Genomic DNA, 22,622 nt, shown 5'->3' on the forward strand with positions numbered 1-22,622 from the left:
TTGGGCATCCTGAATGAGAGCGAGAATGCGCTGGCCGGAGAGGGTGGTGCGACAGGGCGGGGGCCAGCAGCCCTGGGGACTTCACAGGGGCAGCAAGGACACGCCCCACCTGGCCGGGAGAGAAGAGGACCAGAGAAGTGATTCGGCAGGTCAAAGCACTCAGAGGCAGTGGAGGGCAGGATCCCGTCCACGTGACGGCCCTCTCAGGTCGTCAGTTACAGGCTCAAAGAGCCTCAGTCCCTCCATCCCCTCTCCACAGCCTCCCTCTCACCCACCCAGGCTCATTCCCATTGCTCAGCCTTCTCTGTGCCCTTGGGGTCTCCTCCTGCTCCACCAGGTTCTCACCTCACTGGGGATCCAAGCAGGCCAGCCCACAAGGGCCCTGACAGCACTTCTTGGCCCCGGGGCACTCGGTATCCCTCAAACAGCGGTTAGGGGGGTTCATCATGGCGCACCGCATCAGAATGTTGGGGCAGGAGCCAGGCTTAGTGGACACTGGAACTTTGAGCAGATCTTTGGTTTTGACTGGATCTTGACCTCTAACCGGATCTTGTCCTTTGACCAGAACACGACCTTTGTCTGTGCCTTGCCCTTTAGGAGGAACGGTTGAAAGAAGAAATGTAGCCACATTTAGACCCAGGGCGCCTGCTTCACTATCTAGTCTTTCCTCTTCGTCCAACCACTGCTCTCTGCCGTGTTTCCCAAACCATGGCCGGAGATGGGGCAGGGTCATCTGGGCTAGCTGGGGTCTGTGCCCTAGGAAAGCTGTGCTCTGGGCTTTGGGGAGAGGGTCTACAGGACCACGGTTCCCTTGGGTATCCATTTCTCCCCCCGCCCTCCATGACAAGTCCTCTCAGGAGGAGAGGCCAGACAGGGGTGACTTCCAGAGGTGAGAAGGACACATTGTCATCTCTGAGGCAACTTGGGGGGTGGGGAAAGAGCCCTGAGACATACACCAGGAGCCCTGAGCTCCTTCCTGGCTCTGGAGGTTGTCTGGACAATCAATGTCCTCCTTGGTAAAATGGGCGTCTTCAAACGACAGGATTTCTGAGGTCTTGTTGGTATGCAACCTCCTTTTAGAGGCTGATTACTCAGGTGCTTTCTGGGGGCAGACAGGCAAACCCCACACCCAGGCCCAGATCCCTGGGGTTCCCCACTTTATTGCACATTCTGCCCAGCTATCAACCCCTGAGGCCAACGCCACATGGCCATGCTTTGTCCGGCAATGGTCCTGATAGCTCAGTCTTAGCATTGTAAGCACATGATTCTACTGGACAACTTCTGCTCTCTCTGGATACAGCGGAAGCAGCCACAGACCAAAGCATGCGATCCAGCCTGCCTGCTGCCCCAGAGTGCTCCCTGCCAGGGCCCAATCCAGCCTCACCCAGGCCATTTGTCTACTCACCTATGACAGCCGCCTGTGCTGCCAGAGTCCCAAGGATAAGGAACACCACCAGGACCAAGAAGCTGCTGGGCCTCATGATGTCAGGAGGATGCGTGTGGCCAAGAGCTGAGGCCAGCCCGTTTTATGCTGTCCAGCGTGGCCTGGAGCCAGGGGGCGGGCCTGTGCTTGTCTCTGGCACAAGACCTACATTTTCTTAATTCTACCAGGAAGTATCCACCCCTATCCTGGGAGGGGCCGTGGGACTTTCCCCAAGGATTGTTCACAGAAGAGAAATGGCAGATACCATGTCACATCAGCCTGGGAGCTGTCCCACTTTCTCACAGAGAAGCAGGGCTGGCTGGCAGGTCCAGTGTTCTGAGTTCCCCCATTACTCCTGTTCCTGCGGGCCCCACCCAGATCCATCCTAACTGTTCACCCCTCCCAGCATCAAGGCTTTTCTTTCATGCCTTCCTGGCCCTGAGAAAAACTGTTGAAGGGAAATTTGCTTTGCAAGTCTAACGACAAATCACCTCACTTTGTTATTTCAACGGGTAGTCTCTGAGACGCCCTACGAAAGTAATAGGGAAGGCGGGATTCTAGATCTCACAGAGCGACTCTAATCAAACTAATGCTGGGTGAAAAATTCAAGTCTCACAAGAAAATATTTTGAATTACACGCTTGTGTCTAAGGCTCAATAGATTGTCTAGGCGTACTTAGATATGTGGTAAAACTCATTTACTCGGGGGTAGATGTAAATGAGGAAGCTATATGCACACGAAATTTAGGATCGTGGTTAACTCTGGAAGTGAGGGAAGAGACGTTTTGGATGGATGAAAAGTACTCAGGTTGGTTTAAGTTTTTGGTTTCTGATAATGTGCTAGTACTTGGGTTGATTGGTGATTTCCCTTGGGGTGTGTGAGTGTGTGGGGGTGGGTGGGTGCACGCACGCGTGCGTGCGTGTGTGTGTGCACGCACGCGCGCACATGCGTTTCCAAGGCTACGGGGTAAATCATTTACGAATTATCTTCACTTTCCATAAACCCACACCTGTCGCTCTCTCAAGTGGTTTCCAGTCTTTTACTATTACAAAATACACATGTGACTTTTTGCATTAACTTGCAAGCTTGCTTCCCAGAAGCAGATTTGCTAGTACAAAGATTAAATGCGTTTGAAATTTTTTCCTGGCATAGTGCAGTACGGTTGACAAATGGATTTTATATTTATTTAATGTGTACGATATGATGTTTCACGTGTGTGTACATTGTGAAGCGATTACCACAACCAGGCTCATGAACATATCCATCGACTCCTAGAGTTACCATTTTTTAAGTGCTTTTGAAATTTTTACAATCTTGGCTTAATTCGCTCAGTGGGGGCTGTACCATTTTGTACCCGCACCGGCAGTGGGCGACACGTCCTGTGCCATTCCAGGCACACATGGGGCGTCTGATGTGGGGATGAGACTAATGTCTCAGTCTGGTAGGTGAGAAATGATACTTTACTGATGGCTTTAGTTAGCATCTCTCACATTTGCACATTTTAGGAGCCCCTGACGTTTGCACATTTTAGGAGCCCCTGACGTTTCTTTTTCTGAAAGCTTCTTTTCCTTTGCTCACTTTTCTATAGATTCATTAGCCCTTTTCTTCTTCATTTTTAAGCACTCTTTACATATGATGGAGAAAGGTCCTTTGTGACATGGTGTGCAAATGAAAACTTTAATGTCATGCTAAGACCTGCTCAGAACAGCTCAGGCCACTGTCCTTTCCTCGTCTTACCTGGACATTACCTCCTATTGTTTGGGGTTTTTTGCACATAGTGAGAGTGTGTTCTTAATATAGTTATATTAAACAAATCTGGCTATGGTTCTATTAAGAAGGCTGCACGTCCTATTAGTAGAGGTTCACCAAACAGTTGATGAAGGGATAGAGGTTAGGAAGGTAGGATAGGAGAAGAAAAAAAGGTAAGTAAAAGAAACAAAAAAGTATTGTTTCACCAAAAAACTCATCATGTCTGATGTGATCCTATTATACTTACAAATAGAAAAGGCATGAATATCACTAGATCTCTGTTTACTGAATCCTAGCAATGTTCACGAAATCCTACTAACAGAGAAAAACAAGTTAGAGGGTAACATATGTGTTTGATAATACTTTGGTAGAAACACATAAAACTGCTATGCATGGCTTTATTTATGTAGGAAAGAGGAGAAAGTTATGAAGGAATATATGCTACCCTATTAACATTGCTTACATCACTGTGATGGGAATAGGAAAAAGCAAGATAAGTAAGTTTTCCTTTTTTTAAAAAGTGTATTTATTTATTTTGAGAGAGAGAGAAAAGGGGAGAGGGAGAGCGAGAATCTGAAGCAGATTCCATGCTGTCAGTACAGAGTCTGATGTAGGGCTTGAACTCACGAACCATGAGATCATGGCCTGAGCTGATATCAAGAGAGGGACGCTTAACTGACTGCGCCACCCAGGCGCCCCAACTAGGTTTTCCATCATACATACTAGTTTCTCAGTTTTTCACTTGTCACAACAAAAAGTCACTGTTGTGATCTAAAATATCAAAGAAAATTATCATCAATAATTAAAAAAAAGAATTCAAGGGGCGCCTGGGTGGCTCAGTTGATTAAGCAGCTGACTTCGGCTCAGGTCATGATCTCATGGTTTGTGGGTTCAAACTCAGCTTCGGGCTCTGTGCTGACAGCTCAGAGCCTGGAGCCTGCTTTGGATTCTGTGTCTCCCCCTCTCTCTGTCCCTCCCCCACTCGTGCTCTGTCTCTCTCTCAAAATTAAATAAAAATTTTTTTAAAAAAGGAAAAAAGAATTCAAGGAAACACGTGAATGAAGAAAAGAGTATAACGGACAGTAACATCTAAATAAACTATATATATGGAATATACACATGTAACCATTGGTGCCAATGTTAATAAGGGGTGCTGAAAATATAAGTGTCATAATGTAAAAATATAATAGTGTGTGTCGGGTATGATTCAGATGCAGTGGAAAGAAATCAGTCCAGGTAGTTCAAGCAGAAGAATCCAGCTATTGTATGAATGCATTTGATTGTAAGAACTTGAATCACATCTGCAGTCCTGGAGATGAAAGAGTCTGGGACACATAGTCACTGGATTTCCAACTGCTGCAGGAAAGCATGCTGGGAGCAGCTGAAATGCACGTCGATGAAGACACTGAACAGTGCATGCCACCATCCACTCGTTTTTTTCTCCTGCCACTGTTCATGCCCCTGGTCCATCCCCTACTTACACTTCCAAACATCAGCAAATATTCACCTCCTAGAAGGAAGAGTGTGCACCTTGAGTGGGAAGTTGAGGTGAGCAGGGCTGAGAACAAGAAAGGTAAGGTACAGTGCTGGGAGGTGTCGACAGAAAAAAAATAAGAAAATGCATCCGGGAGAAGGAGGAGACGTATTGAGGAGAGAGGTCATCATCTTGAAACACCGGAGCAGTATCTCTCTGGCCATGGCTGATGGTAGGAGGCCTCTTGTTTCAGACCAGTACATAAGAATCGGGAAAAGCCCAAGTATTTAAGGAACTGCCCATTATTGTAGCAACGGAGGAGGGAGCCCTTGAGCTAAGAAACTAAGAAACCCCTTCTAACCCCCTTGCTAACCCCCCATACTCCCTCCCAACCCCCTACACCCGTACCCCTGCTCCTACTATATTCCTTTCAATAGCTGGTCCTTGAAAATCTAGTGATTTTAAAATAAGAAAGAAATTTGGAAATCACATAAGCCATACAAAAATACTAATTTTGAAAGCAGAAATGAGTCGCAAAACTTAAAAACATTTAAAATGGGATTTTGGGGTGCCCGGGTGGCTCAGTCGGTTAAACATCTGACTCTTGATTTTGGCTCAGATCATGATTTCACAGTTTGCGGGTTCAAGCCCTGCTGTGCTGACAGCACAGAGCCTGCTTGGGATTCTCTCTCTCCCTCTCTCTCTGCCCTTCCCCCCCTGCCCTCCCCCCTCCCCTGCACACGCTAACGTGCTCTCTCTCCCTCTCAAAATAAATAAATAAAATGTCAAAAATATATACGTTAAAATGGGATTTTAAAAGTCCTAAGTAAAATGCCACCACAAAACTGAAAAGATGGATATTCTAAAATGAACATGGAAAATTACTGAAACAAATTGAAAGTATGAAGAACCACATAAAGCAGAAATATAGAAATTCAAAGAAGCGATAGCAAGGTAGCAGGAAGATGTGAAGTGAAATCTGACGGAGCTCAGAAAAGAAATTGAAGACAAGGAGAAAAATAACGCACAAATAAAAACTAAGGAAGGAAAATAAGGAAAGCAAAGAACACAAAATAAAAATTAAAAACAGCTTTAAAATGATTACAGAGAAAGCCTTAAGTATAAAAAAGTCAGTAGAAACCCAACAGACATATAAATCAAGTCCCACAAAGAAGAAAACCAAAACAACAAAATAAAAGAATTATTTATTTATTTATTTTTTTCAACGTTTATTTATTATTTTTGGGACAGAGAGAGACAGAGCATGAACGGGGGAGGGGCAGAGAGAGAGGGAGACACAGAATCGGAAACAGGCTCCAGGCTCTGAGCCATCATCAGCCCAGAGCCCGACGCGGGGCTCGAACTCACAGACTGCGAGATCGTGACCTGGCTGAAGTCGGACGCTTAACCGACTGCGCCACCCAGGCGCCCCAATAAAAGAATTATTTAAAACTGTAATTGAGGAAAATATTTCTGAAATAAAAGCAGGCTTGTGTCTACATATTGAAAGTTCACATCGTGGAAAACACAAAAGGCATGCAAGTCAAGTATTTAGACTGTAAAGATAGAAAATAGAAGTCCTTAGGAAGCCAACACCCCTCAAAAAATCCAAAATCCGAGTTAATCAGTTTAAATGATAGCCCGAAAAGAGCAGAGCCAAATTGAAAGAAAGTATGCACTGAGGATTTTTTACACAGCTAATCTGTCTGTTAAGTAAAAAGGCTATAAGAATATATTTCTGAGCATGCAAGAACTCAAGGAAAATTGTTTCCAAGAGCTTTCCTGAGCGTTCTAAGGGATGAGATATACCTGACCCAGAAGGTTTGTAGGAATTACCAAAATGACTCATGTTGAACACTGGACATTTTATTTTATCTTTATTTTTTAATTTTAATTAATTTATTTTTAAATTTACATCCAAGTTAGTTAGCATATAGAGCAACAATGATTTCAGGAGTAGATTCCTTACTGCCCCTGACCCATTTAGCCCATCCCCCACTCCCAAAACCCCTCCGGTAACCCTCAGTTTGTTCTCCATATTTATGAGTCTCTTCTGTTTTGTCCCCCTCCCTATTTTTATATTATTTTTGTTTCCCTTCCCTGTGTTCATCTGTTTTGTCTCTTAAGTCCTCATATGAGTGAAGTCATAGGACTTTTGTCTTTCTCTGACTAATTTCACTTAACATAATACCCTCCAGTTCCATCCATGTAGTTGCAAATCGCAAGATTTCATTCTTTTTGATTGCCGAGTAATACTCCATTGTATATAGATACCACATCTTCTTTATCCGTTGATCCATCAGTGGACATTTGGGCTCTTTCCATTGCTGCTATAAATATTGGGGTGCATGCGCCCCTTCAAAACAGCACACCTGTATCCCTTGGATAAATGCTTAGTAGTGCAATTTCTGGGTCATAGGGTAGTTCTATTTCTAATTTTTTGAGGAACCTGCATACTGTTTTCCAGAGTGGCTGCACCAATTTGCATTCCCACCAGCAGTGCCAACAGGTTCCTCTTTCTCCGCATCCTCGCCAACATCTGTTGTTGCCTGAGTTGTTAATGTGAGCCATTCTGCCAGGTGTGAGGTGGTATCTCATTTGAACACTGGACGTTTTAACTGCGGAAATAAGACTAAGGCAAAGTGGTAACAAACAGTATGTAAATATGCCATGCTGCGAAAACATATAAACAGTAAAACTTCCATCAACAGGAGGAAGAGGGGAAGGAAGGTAGATAAAAGAGTAAGCTCGTTGATTGCTTTTTACATATAATAGTTTCAAGATGAAGGATATTTAAAACACAATAAGCTTCAACAGAGTTCAACACTTCCGCGCATCAAAGGCCACTATCGGGATAATGAAAAGACCACCCGCAGAATGGGAGAAAAGATTTCCCATTCGGGCATCTGATAAGGGCCTAGTATCCAACAACAGTAAAAAGATAAATGACCCAATTTTAAAATAGTCAAAGGCCTAAATGTCCATCAACTGATGAATGGATAAAGAAGATGTGGTTGAGAAAGAATGAAATCCTGCCATTTGCAGCAACATGGATAGAACTGGAGGGTATTATGCTGAGTAGAATAAGTCAGTCAGAGAAAGAGAGATCATATGTTTTCACTCATAGGTGGAACTTGAGAAACTTAACAGAAGACCATAGGGGAAGGGAAGAGGAAAAAATAATTACAAACAGAGAGGGAAGGAGGCAAACCATAAGAGACTCTTAAATACAGAGAACAAATTGAGGGTTGATGGGGGGGGTGGGAGAGAGGGAAAAATGGGTGATGGGCATTGAGGAGGGCACCTGTTGGGATAAACACTGGGTGTTGTATGTAAGCGATGAACCACGGGAATCTACCCCCAAAACCAAGAGCACACTGTCCACACTGCATGTTAGCCAACTTGATAATAAATTATATTTAAAAAATTAATAAAAATTTTAAAACATGGTCAAAAGACTAGAATATACTTTTCTCTGGAGAAGATAGACAAAAGGTTGATGAGCACGTGAGAAGGTACTCAACATCATTAGCTATTAAGAAAACGCAAACCCAAATCACAAGATACAACTTCACACCCTGTAGACTGACTATAATTTGTTTTTAATTTTAAGTTTATTTTTTTTTTTTGAGAGAGAGAGAGAGAGAGATTGAAAGAGAATCTGTCAGCACAGAGCCTGACACAGGGCTAAATCCCACGAACCGAAGAGTGAAATCATGACCTGAGTGGAAATCAAGAGTCCGGCACTCAACCAACTGAGCCACCCAGGTGCCCTAAAAATATTTTTCTTAATGGAAAATGCCAAGTGTTGGCGAGGATGTGGAGAAATTGGAACCCTTGTACATTGCTGTTGAGAATATAAAATGGTGCAGCATGAACAATCCCAAAGATTTGAGATATGATAACCCAGAGCTTGGGCCTGGCTGAACAACACGGTTCATCTCTCTCCCACGCGGGACCACTCAGTGAAGACTGGGGGAGGTGGCTGTTTTATCTCATGCACAGAAACTAACATGGGGAGCAGAAGAAAGCGAGGTTTCCGCACTGACCCTGGGACATCCGGAAATCCCTCCCTCCAGGCAGCTCCCCACCCCCTCAACCCGCACCACCGCACACCCACTTTCTCCCCAGCTCCCAGCTCTGCCAGTCCTGCCATCTCACCAGACAAATGTGAGGCCCACTCAGCAGCCCCCTTCCCTCCTTTCTCTATGGACTCCCAGCGCCCAAGTGTGCTCCAGAAATAGCAGGAAAGTCCTGTTGTAGCTGCCACTGGGAGGTCCCTCTCTCTGCTGTTAGAGCCTGAGAGTCTGTCCCCACTGGCGCTCCATGAGGAGGTGAAACACCCTGTCTCTGACACGTTAGAGTGATTTACTAGAGTGAGCAGTCCCCCCTAGACACCCCTACTGGGGCAGGACAGACTTGGGGGGTGACAGGAGCCTAAAGCAGGGAGGGGGTTCCTAGATAGCCTTGGAGGACCTCAAGGCTCTGCCATCTACGTACCAGTCCCACCACTCAGTTCCAAGCAAGCGCCAAGGAAGGCCAAAGCTCCAGCAGGAGCCACACTGAATGTTGCGGAGAAAACACTGGCCTGGAAAGTCACTTCTAGTCTCGGCTTTGCCCCCAACTTGCTGGATGACCTCAGGCAAATAGCTTTCTCTCTCTGAGCCTCAGTTTTTGTTTTTGTTTTGTTTTTCATTGGACTTGAGGGGCTTGGATGCAAAGGGCCAGACTAGCCCTGATATTATGGGGTCTGAATACATCAACTCCCCTACTAAGAATAAAACAAACTCCTTTTGAAAAAAAAAAAATCAATAGAAAGAAATTCGACATGAATAAAGTGGAGTTTCCCCCGCCCAGTTTTACTGAAAAATCATCGACATACATCACCGTGTCAGTGTAAGTGCACAGCATGATGGTCTGCTTTATGTATATTGTGAAATGATCACCACAATAGGGTTAGTTAATATTCATCTTCTCCCGTGAATACAATAAAAAAAAAAAAAAGAAAAAGAGAAACACCTTAATGTTCTCACCATAACAACAACCACAGAATTGTAACTGTGTGAGGCAGAGGATGCACTGATCTCATCGTGGTAAGTCTTCTGCAATATGTATGTGTGTCGAATCATCACACTGGGCACCTTAAGCTTACACAATATTATACGTCAATTATGTCTCAACAAAGCTGGGAAAACTGGTAATCGCTGAATATAAGTGATGGGGTATACAGGGCTTCGTAAAAGCACTTACTGTTCTTTTTGGTAGCTTTGAAGATTGTTATGGTAAAATGTTTAGCAAAAAACAAATTTGGTTTTGAAACTTAAAAAATTATTAGGGTCCTAGGGAAGAATGGAATCCTTGTGTGATGGACAATTGAAAATGTAGATTAACAAAGGGTAATGAATGCTACCGGTCACTAAAATGTTGTGAAGCAACAGTTACAGAAGTATTACTGGCTTAGGAATAAATAGCCAAGGAAAGAGGATAGAAAACCCAGAAACGGCCCCTGTTGCATATAAGATGTGAGTTTTTGATAAAGTTCTGACTTCCAATCAATGGCAAAAGTTTGAATTATTCACTAAATGACACCAGGTCAGCTGCTTAATAACCTAAGAAAAAAGGCATTTCCATATGTCACATGCCACACCAACATAAATGTCAAATAGACTAAAGAATTAACATGTTTTTCAAAAACACAAGAGAATTATAAGAAAATATAGTGAATATCTGACATCAGAATCAAAAAGATTTTTTTTTTTAGCATAAAAACCAAGGGAGAAAATACAAATGAAAAGACTGGTTTGACTACCCCCCAAATTTAAAACTTGGGTCCAGGGGTGCCTGGGTGGCTCAGCTGGTTAAGCTTCCAACTTTGGCTCAGGTCATGATCTCACGGTTCATGGGTTCAAGCCCTGCATCAGGCTCTGCGCTTGACGGTGTGGAGCCTGCTTAGGATTCTCTCTCTCCCTCTCTCTCTGCCCCTCCCCGACTCGCACTTTCTCTCTCTCTCAAAATAAATAAGTAAAAACTTTTAAAAAATAAAATAAAACTTTGGTGCAAAGCAAAACCAAAAAAACAAACATTTGCAGGATGGGATTAAAATAAGTGTTTATTAAGCTCATCTTATTAAATCCTCAGAACGATCCTGTAAAATAAATATTATCTCTATTTTGTAGAAAAGTAAACTGAGGTTTAAAAAAGTTAGGTGACTTGGGGCACCTGGGTGGCTCAGTCGGTTAAGCGTTCAACTTTAGCTCAGGTCATGATCTCAGGGTTCGTGAGTTCGAGCCCTGCATCAGGATCTGTGCTGACAAGTCAGAGCCTGGAGCCTGCTTCAGATTCTGTGTCTCCCTCTCTCTGTCCCTCCCCCACTCGTGCTGTCTCTCTCTCTCTCTCTCTAAAATAAATAAACATTACAATTAAAAGAAAAAAAAAGTTAGGTGACTTGTCCAAAGTCACACAGCTAGAACCTGGTGGCAGTTGGATTCAAATCCAGGTCTGCCTGACTTCAGTTTACATTGGCTACCTACTTTACCATACTGCCTCTTGCGTATGACACCTTAGTAGTGTCCCTAATATGCAAACAGCTTTTACAACTCAATAATAAAAATAAATGTATTCCCAGTAAAAGTGGGCAAAGCATAAAAACAGGAAATACACTTGGTCAGTATAAACATATGAAGAAATGCTGTCACCAATTTCAGGGAAAGGTAAATTAGAATGGGATACTTTTCCATTGGTAAAGGTTTTATATACTTCTCTCTTAATATCCTGTCTTTCTTTGCTGAGTATATCTGTTAAGGATCCTGGGTCGCAAGCAACAGCAACTGAATTTTAGACTGTTCTCTTTATGACACTGCCTTCTCCATTCAGGATTTGAATGGAGGGGTGGGCAGGTAAGAGAAAAGTCCAGTTAACTCAAGCCTGAGTCAAACGCCCTCACCTGTAGCAGGGGAAGTATCTGGTGATTGACAGCCAACCAGAATTACAGGACTGGGGAGCAATGACTCCACCAAAGGAAGAGATACCAGGCAGACAAAAGCAGGAGATTCCTGCTACAGAACAACAGCTGCTCACACACTCATTTACATCTTTTCTGAAATGAAATTTGACTGGGTATTCCAAACCTGAAAAGCGATCACTGCTGTTGACCAGGTGTTTCTTTTTGTTTGTTATTTACTTGTTTGGGTTTTTAAAAATTGGGTTTTGGTTTTGAGATTCTTTACTGAGGTATAATTGACACATAACATTATATTAGCTTCCAATGTACAATGTAATGATTTGATATTTGTATGTACTGTGAGATGATCACCAAAATAAGTCTAGTTAACGTCCATCACCACATGTAGTTACAAACATTTTTCTTACGATAAGAACTTTTAAGACCTACTCTCTTAGCAACTTTCAAATATGCAATACCGTATTATTAATTATAATCACCATGCTATATGTTACATCCCCATGGCTTATTTATTTTATGCCTAGAAGTTTATACCTTTTGACTGACCTAGCATTTCTACTTTGACAAATTTACCCTAAGAAGATAGAGATGTGGGGGCGCCTGGGTGGCTCAGTTGGTTAAGCATCTGACTTCGGCTCAGGTCATGATCTCATGGTTCATGAGTTTGAGTCCTGCGTCAGATGAGCTCGAGCCCCACATCAGGTGAGCTGGAGCCCTGCTTCCAGTCCACACTGTCAGCGTGGAGCCTGCATGGGATTCTCTCCCTCTCTCTCTCTCTCTTTCTCCCCCTCACTCACTCGTGCTCGCTCTCTCTCAAAAATAAACCTTAAAAAAATGACAACTTAAAAAAAGAGAAAGAAAATAGAGATGATTCAAAATGTATGCACAAAGGTTGCTGTCACGGCTTTATTTGAGTGAAGAAAATGGAAACCTAAGTGCTACGATAGGAAACTATATGCTTTAGCATATCAGTCTTACAAAATACCATGTAATCATTAAAAATGATGAAATTGGAAAATACTTCATGACACAGGAAAATGTCTGCAAAATCATCTTAATTGAAAAAGCATTTCTTCAATATATATGTGTAGTTCGTAATCAGGGAAAAAAACCAGTCCCATAAAATTCTCCTATTCCAAAAGAAACATCACATCATAGAACATAGGGCCCTTCCCTCTTTTCCTGAGAGCTTCAAAGACAGCATGAGGGATTCTAGTTAAACCCAACAAAGAACTTCCCAACTGTGAGGGTTGAAAGGAATATCCTCTTTCTTTCTTGGCGTGAGATGGAAGTTATACCTTGCTCCCAAGGCCTGGTAACTGATGGGGACCATGGGGAGGCAATGACAGAAGTCCCACCTTAGTTAGGAATTAACTGTGGGTTCTTGAGTCAGTCTCCACCCATCCCTGGCTTACAGTTTCTTCATCTTTCAAATGGGAAGGTGACGAGGAAGGCCTTGATCCCCTGTGGTCCTGGTAAGATGCTATGGTTCCACGGGGGTTTCTGTTTGGGGCCCCTTAAGACTCTGAGCCCCAGTGCCTCTTCCACCAAATGCAGGAGCCAAATAATGTGAAATCTAAGGTGCAGTCCTTGGCTCTGATGATTTTTTGCTCAGGATCTCTCAGGGCCAGGGAAAGAGGCCCAAAAGCCACCTACATCTGCTGCAACCGGTAACCTCAGCCAAACAAACGTCCACCCAGACAGCTGAGCCAGCCTAGCGCAGAGGGCGGTTCCACCAGAGGCCACTGGAGGTGACGTCACTGAAGGCGGGGAGATCTCTCTCTCTCTCCCGTCCAGAGAAGCCCAGGAGAGGCCAGAGCTACCCTCACTCACTGTGCCTGCCTGACCTTAACCCCAATTCCCCCTAGGCATCCAGAACTCTGCAACCCCCTTCTTGCAATTCCAAGCCGACCTCTATCTCCTGCCTAAGCCGTTGTTGGGGCTTCGAGACCTTCGAGAGCCAGGAAAGGGATTGTCTGTCTCGACAACCTTCATCCTTTAGATGAATGAGAAAAACCGAGGCCTGAAGCGGGAGCAGACTTGCCTGAGATCACAGCCCAAGTCAGCAATACAGGCAGGACTGGATCCTGGCCCCCAACACCGAGCACCTGCTCCCACCTATCTTTGGTTCTTGCACAAGCGCCCTTGCACTGGAGCTCTGGGGCACGGGGTGGGGCCAGGACAAGGCAAACAGGTGCCATTCCAGCCACCTCCTGTCCTTCCTCCCCTGACTCAGCTGCTCTACCCTCCCTGGAGCTGCGGGAGTTCATTTAAGGGCCCCTGGGCCCTGGATTTATTAAGTGCCGGCAGCAGAAACATGAGGGCCTGGGGCCTTCTCCTCCTGGTGGCCCTCCTGACTTTGGGGAGCCAGCTGCCTGCTGCCTTGGCCAGGAGGAAGGGAGGTGAGTGTGGGTAGGTTTCTCTGCTCTGGGGACCTGGCAGCTCCTACCTCTCTGGGGAGAGTGAGGGTTTGGGGAAAGCAGGCAATGGTGTGTGTGTGTGTGTGTGTGTGTGTGTGTGTGTGTGAGCCTTTGCTGTGTCTGCACAAGTATGTTTAGGTATGGCCAATGTGTGTGTCTGTGTACCTGTACATGGGTGAACACACATCCCTTTGTGTCTCTGCGGTGGGGGGAGCAAACTTGTCTGTACCTGCTCTCCCATGTCTCCATGGAGGTATTAGGGTCTGTGGGTCCCCATGGCAACGAGATGACCCTTTCTGTCATCTTCTGTTGCTAACAAGGCTGTGACGGGTCTGGCCCCTGCCTGTCTTGTTTCTGTCTTTCTCGAGTCCTTCCTGTCCCAGAGCCCAATCTGTGCAAGGGACTCTCTAACTGGGCAGGGATATGGTTTCTGGGATCTGTTGTTAGGAAGCTCCGCCCTCACCCCTCTTTTCCCCCAGCCTCCTTGAAAATCCTGGGGCTTACCTGTCAACAGGTGAGGGAGGATGGGGCTGTTGAGTAGCTAGACAGGTGCCTCCCCACCTGGCCAAGGTCTCCACCTCCTGCCTTTCTGCGACGGGTACACTGTGACCTACATACACCCGTGCGTCCCTGGCCCTGCCTTGGGGGAAGCAGACAGTAATGGGGACAGGTTCCCTCCTCAACAGGTCCTGGAGAGCAGTTCCCTGCATCTTCTCTGCCCCCTCTACTCTAACTTGTGCCTTCCTCAGAGGCAGGGTTTGGAGAGTAGAGTGCTCAGAGACCCCAGGCTGAGGAGGGAAGGATGCTAGCAAGTTCCAAGGCCAGACCCCTGATGGCTGGGATTCATGTGTCCTCACCACATTCCTCCTCACTGAGACGCTGAGAGATCAGGACTATTTTTATCCCCCTTTTGCAGGTGACAAACTGAGCCACTTGAAATGCCAGTCTTGACCCTCTCTTCCTGTCTGTTCCTCAAGTCTCACCTCTTGGTCCCTCCTCCTAGAAGCCCTCCTGGCTGTACAATAGGGTCCTCACCCCCAGCCCACAGGGAGCTCCTTCTCTGACTTCAGACAGCTCCTCCCAGCTCACTCCCCAAGGCTACCCCAGAGACCTCAAGGTCTTCCCACCCATCTACTCCCAGCCTGGGGAAGAGGCACTAATCCGAGTAGTGGCCTCCCTCACAGACTAGCTGTTCTTTCTCCAGCAGGGGGCAGCAATTTAGTATAAGACAACCCAATCCAAGCCAGTGAAGTCAGTTTTGAGCACTTACTGTGTGAGCAAGGTGCCTACTGTGTGTGTGGCCAGCATCCAGTCAGGAGCTGGAGGGGGGAGGTAGACACAAGGTAAAGTCCCAGCACCGGATCCAGCTGGTGCTGGGGACTCTTGCACCTTTTCTCTGATGCTAGACTAAATGAAGGCCTGGGACTGGCCTCCATCCTCTCTACAGGACTCAATGGTGGCCAGAGCAGAGGGGTGGGTCATCAGAGGACTCAGAGTCCTAGCCCAGGCCCTGTGGGTCTGGGCAGTCAGTGCCCTATCAACCCTTGCTTTCTCCCTCTCAATGGAAGAAGGTACAGATTCAAGCCTTCTGCATGACATCTGGAAATGGCCCAAAATGCTAACAAGAAAAATGGCTGGATAAGCTCTGGGACAAAAAATTCTAGAGCCGTCTGAGGACTACCTTAAAGTCAGAGTTAATACAGATCCCTGAAACAACGCCACTTGGAACAGGACAAGCACACAGTGCGGTTGTGGCTGACTGTGGCTGTGTGACAATGCACCAGGCTGGCAGCCGCTGACATTGTCGCGATGCTGGACCCCCTTCAAAATCCTTTCTTTCAAATAGTCGCTGAGCCACTGGTGTTCTGCATTAAAGGCTGTACTTTAGCCTAATGGTGAGAGGAGCAGGTGGGGGTGTATTCTCACAGTCTCCAGTCAAGTGAGAGAAGGAGACAAATAGAGTCGGAGTCACAGCGCTGAAGGAAAGATCCTTTGGGAGTGTGTGGGGTGGGGGGCAGGGCTGACCTGGTTACTCAGAGGCCGGAGAGGTAGGGTCTCCCTACCGCTGAGACCTGATGAGTGGGGTGTAGACCAGAGCACAGCAGAAGCACGGCTCTGAAAAGAGAAGCAGCTGGAAGCAGAGCAGGAGCCCCAAACGGGAAGGTGTGGAGGCTGAGAACAGTGAGGTGGGCAGCCCCAGACCAGGCACAGCCTGGTGGCCCAGGTGTAGATTTTGAACTTCATTTTTCCTATCCTTCATGTCATTGGAGTCTCAAACCAGCTCCGGGAGGAAGGAGTCCAGTTTTCCATTGCACAGACGGAACACTGACGCTCGCAGTAAAAAACAAACAAAAGAACAAAAAACCAAAAACCATAACCCTTGCCAGCCATTTGTAACACTGTGAATGGACCTCGAAGGCATTACACTAAGTGAAATAAATCAGCCAGCGAAAGACTAATACTGTATGATCTCACATTGGAATCTAAAAATCAAAACTAAACAACAACAACAACAACAACAACAACAAAAACAAGCTCATAGATACACAGAACAGATTGATGGCTGCCAGGGGGCATGGGTGAGAGGTGGGTGAAATGCGTGAAGAGGACTCAAAGGCACAAACTTCCAGTTATAAGAGAAATAAGTCCTGGGGATGTAACATACAGCCTGGTGACTATAGTTAACAATACTGTGTTGCTTACTTGAAAGTTGCCAAGCGAGAAGATCTTAGAAGTTCTCATCATAAGGAAAACGATGTGTAACTATGTGTCGGGACAGGTGTTAACTAGACATGTGATCATTTCACAATATATACAAATATCGAATCATTTTGTTGTATACCGGAAACAAATACAATGCTATGTCAATTATACCCCAATAAAAATTTTAAATAAAAGTAAAAGCAAGTCCACCCACCCACCCCCTCCCTAAAAAACAAAAACAAACTTGCCAAAGGACAGGCAAGAAGTAAGGGGTAGAGACTTCAGACCTTGTGATTCCCAGGTGGGTGCTTTATGACGTGACTCTGGACTGCCTCCAGTTGCAAGATTCGGGGGGTTCTCTTATAGAGAAATCTGGGGGCTGCCCACCGGACGACGGGCCCTGCCTCCTTTCGGTGCCTGACCACTGCGTGGATGACAGCCAGTGTCCCGCAAGGATGAAATGCTGCTACAAAGCTTGCTTCCGCCAGTGTGTCCGTAAGATCTCAGGTAAGTGTCCTCCACCTTGCGGAGCGCCCGAGCCCCGAGCCACACGCAGGGCTCAGCCAGGCCCCTGTGTTGCAGTCAAGCCCGGCAGCTGCCCGGAGGACCGCCTGCGCTGCGTCAGCCCCGTACAGCATCTGTGCCACCAGGACTCAGACTGCAAGGGCTCGGCGCGCTGCTGCCTGGGCGCCTGTGGCCGTGACTGCCGCAGCCCTGCACGAGGTACGCTACCTGCGCATGCGTGGCAGGGTCTTCCCTCTCTCAGCCCCTGCCTTAGACGTTCTTCCAGTTCCGTAAGCCTAACCGGATACCCACCTTCCCAGAGGCCTGGGGCTGCCCACACCAGACCTGGGGAAGAGGGTGGGATGGGAGGGGTCCTCGTCAGGCCCATGGAGGAAGCGGACATCCTCCGTTCTCTTGTGGACCTTGCTGTGTGTCCCCTGGACCACAACCCTAGACTTTTAGCTCTGAACTTTGGTTTGTCCTTGGGAAGGAGGGTGGGCCGTCCTGCCTTAGTGGCCCAGGGCTGGGCACAGGGGGTGAGTGGGGGATCAAAGTTTCTAAAGAACCCAGAGCCATACGGTGGGTGGGGTAACCCTTTCCTTCTCTCTCCTCAGGCTAATTCTGGTTTCGGATATTCAGGATGGGGTTCCTAGCAGGAAGAGGTGATGATGGGGGGAGCCTGGGACCCCGCCCAGACAGCACTATCTCTGCCAGCGGCAGTTCCAACCTTCTGATGAGCACTGATCTGCTGTCACTTCCCATCCACCCCTCGTTTCTCTTCCTGGGAGTCGAGGTGCACAGATAGACTCCTGTCACCCTGTGCCACCAACAATTTCTTCATACAGTTTCTCCTAAAATGCCCAATTCAGATAGGCCCTTCTTTTCGGGGGTCCTAGCCCCTCCCTCAGGCAGCCCAGCCACCACCAAGGTATGTTCTAGCAGAATTTTCCAGACATTACCTAGCCACATACCCCTTTCCACAACTTTCGCCACGCCTGCAAAATAGCATTGCGATATCTTGTGTACTCTCTGTACTATGTATCTAATGTTTTTCTTTAAGTGGACTCGCTTTTGTATATAAATAAATTTATTTCCAAAGAAAAGCTTGCTACCATCACTATAAAATGGGACATGCAGGATGACTGCCTCAAATAAAATGTAACGGTAACAGCAGATGCAATGAAAATGGCGAAGTTCCATTAAAGTCGGTCTTGTCAGATCACGCAGTATTAAATAATGGTACTGAATTCTACCTAAATGCTGCCACCCGCCAAGGCTGCTCTCTGTCTCTGTTGTAAATGAAGATGAGCGGGGGTTAAAGATGTGTGAAAGACACAAATCTCAGAACTGTGACCTCCCTCCTGGGGTAACTGAGTTGTACAATTTTGCACCCAGGTACACCCTATGATCATTTCGAATTGCTGCCCATGTGGGGAATGTTGCTTGAATGGTTGGGATGTCGTTATTTTGGGGAGGGTGTGTCTCCCATTGGGCAATACCTCATTTACCTCGATTTCTCAAGGGCCGGTCTATAGTCAGGGCCTAAGAGGGCAGAGAAGGGGGTCAATGAGGGAATGACATGCTAAGGGACATTCCTGGACCGACACAGCTGGATTCCTGACTGTCCCATTCACCCAGGATTTGCTTTGGGGAGGGGAAGGAGGCAGGCAGATTTCTCCCTGTTTTATCTGCTGGGTTTCTTCTTGTGTCCCAAGAGAATCTGGGGCTGGGAAGTCAACTGTGCAGGTTAAGTTGGGAATCCTGGGTCTTCTCTCCTTGTTCCCTTGACCTGGCAGTGTGGTCGCAGGTGAGTCACCACTCAGGGATTCTATTTGCCCTTTGGAAGATGGAAAGGGGATTCTACTTCCTCTCTGCCATAGTCCTTCTCATGGGGTTCAAATGGCTGAGCTGTTGACTCCAGAGGAGCAAATGCTAATGTATGGATACATGGTGAAGTCCAAGAGAGGAGAGGGAAGAGAATAATCTATGAGTTTGGATATTTCCCGTCTTTCTGGGACTCAGTCTCCCCATCTGTAAATTCAGGTGCTTGGAACAGATAATACGGTACATTGTACTGTTGCCCACAGATGCCTCTTCCCTCCCCACCGTTACCATGGCTTCCCTGTGGGGGGAGAGGTCATCCGTGGCCCAAAAAGTTAGGGCTTGGCCCTGGAACTGATGGGACACGGATGCAAGTGATAGTGTGCCAATTTCAAGGCAAGGCACCAGCCTTCTTGGAGCCTCTGCCCTCTGCAATGAGAAGCGTTTGCCCAGAAGCCCTCTGGTCTCAGGATGAAGGATAACTGGGGCCTGGGCTGGAGCTGTCAAGACTCTAACTTGGAAGAGCAAAATAAATGTTTGTGATAGGAAGCCAGTGAGATCTGGGGGCGGAGGGGGGCGTTCATTATTGACCTATAGCAGTGAGAGCTTGTGGAATTCAGATAATGATTGTTTCTCTTTAGCGAGTGCCCATTCTATGCCTCACACTCTAAACCATCATCTTATTCATCCATCCCATCACCCTGAGAAAGGTCGCCATTGTTATTCCCATTTGACAAGAAGAGCCTTTGAGATAAGTGATTGTCTGAAGTGGGTTCCCTGGAAGCAAATCTTTAGATGAAGGTTCACAGGATGGTGATGCTTTGGAAACGTTCCAGGAAAAATGGGTCTGGGAGCAGAGAAGTGTACCAAAAAGGGAAGGAGGCCAGTAAGGGTGTGACAACAAGCAAAGTCTCACAGGGGGGTCTAGAGATGAGGTAGGTGACTCTTCAGAGCTGTCCCGCAGAGCAAGGGAGCTGGAGCATTTATGCCTCTGTATCCCTCAGGCATCAGTTAGTAGTACCTATGGGACGGAGGACATAAATTCCCAGGCACCTCAGGGACATCTGGGCGGCTGAGTCGATTAAGCGTCCAACTTCGTCTCAAGTCATGATCACACAGTTCTTGGGTTTGAGCCCCACATCAGGCTCTCTGCTATCAGCACAGAGCTTGCTTAGGATCCTCTGTCTGCCCCCCCCCTCCCAGCACATTCTCTTTCTCTCTCTCTCTCTCTCTCTCTCTCAAAATAAATAACCTTAAAAAAATTCCCAGGCACTCCAGGCTCTCCCTGTGTGTGGCATAGCAAGCTGCAGGAGGCTTAAGGATGCCAGTTGACAGATTCAGATACTAACTGTCAGGAGGGAAAGCATCCCAGGAGCCGGTGTGCACAAAACTGGAAAAGGGATCTGAGGTGATCTGGGCGATGCATGGACCTCACCTGCTACAAAGATGAGAGCCACATGAGGACAGTGGAGGAGGAAGCGACAAGGAGCCTGGGTCTTCAGTGCCACTCACGGACAGCTGCACCCGGACTGCTGAAAAGAGTCACCTCCCCTCCAGTTAAGCCACCAAGGCTCGGTTTGTATTCTTGCAGCTAAGTTGAATCGTACCTGAGATGCTGGGTGAAGAAAGGCAGGAAGAGTTGTTCACGGAGGAGCGACAGCGTGCGTTACTTCTCACCACGCTCCTGAAAGGCAGGCATTGTTCCCATTTTACAGATGAGGAAGCTGAGAATCCAAGAGGAGAGAGACATCACTGGGCCCATGATCCCACAGAGATTTAGTGGGAAAGGCAGGACACAAACCCACTGTATTCGTTGTTTATCACTGAGTAGCAAATTATCACCCATGTAGCAGCTTAAAACAGCACGCATTTATTATTTCATAGTTTCTGTGGGTCAAGGATCCAGGCACAACTTAGTTGGGTCCTCAGCTTTAGGGTCTCACAAAGCTGAAATAAAGATGAGCAGCTAGGGCTGGTATCTCACTGAGTCTCGACTGCAGAAGGATCCACTTTCAAGTTCATTAGGTTGTTGGCAGCATTTCAGTTCCTTGAGGGCTGTAGGACTGACTTCCTCAGTTTCTAGCTGGTTGTTGGCCAGAAGTTGCCCTCATGTCCTTGCCTTTCCAGCACGGCAACTTGCTTCGCCAAAACCAGCAGGAAGTCAATCTTATGTTACTCAATCCTGGAAGCAACATTCCCTCACCTTTGCCATATTCTGCTCATTGCAGACAAATCAGGAAATCCTGCCCATCCATGCTCAAGAGGAAGGGATTACACAAGGGCATGCATACCAGGAGGCAGACATCACTGGGGCACATTCTAGAAGCTGCCTGATGTGCCGAGTCTACTTAAGTACAAAAGTTTCTGCACTTTATGCAACATCAGACTTACTCTTTGGGGTAAAGCCTCATGGATCCAGATGGCCCTTTCTGGCCAGGACTGAAAGAGAATTTGGGGCACAGCCCAACGTAATGGGTACGGATACCTCTTTTAGCCTCAAAAGCCCATAATGACCCTCTTCCCACTCTACATTGGTGAATTCATCCAACACTCCATTTACTTCCCACATGATCTGGGGATGAAACCAGATCCTAGATTCAGTGTCATCTGCCCTTGGGAAATAGGTCTGTCTTATCTCTTTTTGGAAGCTACTGGTCCAACTCCGGGGTAGAGGGTACCTCTAAGTGGGGGCCGTGAAGGCTGCAGAGAGAGTACTAGGCCAAGAAATGGGAGACCTGCTTCTCTGCAGATCTTCATTTCCTTTGTTGGTAAAATGAGGGAATTGGGCAAGTTGTTTGTGAACTTCCTGCTCTAACTTCTTACTTTGAGGGAAGAACTGAACTGGTAAAGTCTAGAGCTGCAGTGTCCAGTATGGCAGCCACTGGCCCCATGAGGCTACTGAGTGTGTGAAATGTGATTATTCCAAATGAGATGTACTGTATGTGGATATAGGAGTCAGAATTCTGTGATGATTCCCGGTGACCCTCCCCCCTGTATAACCTCCTCCTCTTCGAGTGTAGATGGAACATGTGAAATGTGTTATGTGAGGAAAGGGAGACTGTCCTGGGTGGGCCTGTCCTAAGCAGATGATGGTCTAAGAGCAGAGCATTCTCTCTGGTTGCTCACAGAAGAGGAAGTCCACACACTAGGTTGCCTGGAAGAAAGCAAACATCCATGCGGGGAACTGCCCATGGCGCCATGTGGCAAGGAACCACAGGCAGCCTCCAGAGGCTGAGAGTGATCCCCAGCAGATAGCCAGCAGGAAGATGGGGACCTCAGTCCTGCAACCACAAGGAAATGAACAATCTGTGAGCTTAGAAGTGAACCCCGAACTTCAGATGGGAACCACAGCCCTGGCTGATACCTTGACTTCAACCTGGTGAGACCCTGGGTTGAGAATTCAGCCATGAGGTGCTCAGATTTCTGACCTAGAGGAACTGTGAGATAATAAATCTCTATTGTTTTTTTTTTAATTTTTTTTTCAACATTTATTTATTTTTGGGACAGAGAGAGACAGAGCATGAACGGGGGAGGGGCAGAGAGAGGGAGACACAGAATCGGAAGCAG

The 22,622-nt window shown here is 46.8% G+C and overlaps 2 protein-coding genes across 2 annotated transcripts; one reads left to right on the forward strand and one right to left on the reverse strand.

Annotated features, from left to right (window-relative positions):
• Positions 1-346: 346 nt before the first annotated feature.
• Positions 347-1,487, reverse strand: PI3 (peptidase inhibitor 3). Its single transcript, XM_047067702.1, has 2 exons — positions 1,406-1,487; positions 347-591 (listed from the first exon to the last, which is right to left on the reverse strand). Exons 1-2 carry the CDS (start codon positions 1,479-1,481, stop codon positions 347-349), a joined length of 321 nt encoding a protein of 106 aa, XP_046923658.1. The 5' UTR covers positions 1,482-1,487.
• A 12,437-nt stretch (positions 1,488-13,924) lies between these two features.
• WFDC5 (WAP four-disulfide core domain 5) lies at positions 13,925-17,853 on the forward strand. Its single transcript, XM_047069144.1, has 4 exons — positions 13,925-14,009; positions 17,097-17,237; positions 17,313-17,453; positions 17,849-17,853. Exons 1-4 carry the CDS (start codon positions 13,925-13,927, stop codon positions 17,851-17,853), a joined length of 372 nt encoding a protein of 123 aa, XP_046925100.1.
• Positions 17,854-22,622: the final 4,769 nt, after the last annotated feature.

This window comes from Lynx rufus, unplaced genomic scaffold, assembly GCF_022079265.1.
Source record: "Lynx rufus isolate CCGP_SWC_20201006 ecotype Redwood Valley unplaced genomic scaffold, mLynRuf1.p SCAF_8, whole genome shotgun sequence".
In the NCBI taxonomy this organism is placed as follows: domain Eukaryota; kingdom Metazoa; phylum Chordata; class Mammalia; order Carnivora; family Felidae; genus Lynx; species Lynx rufus.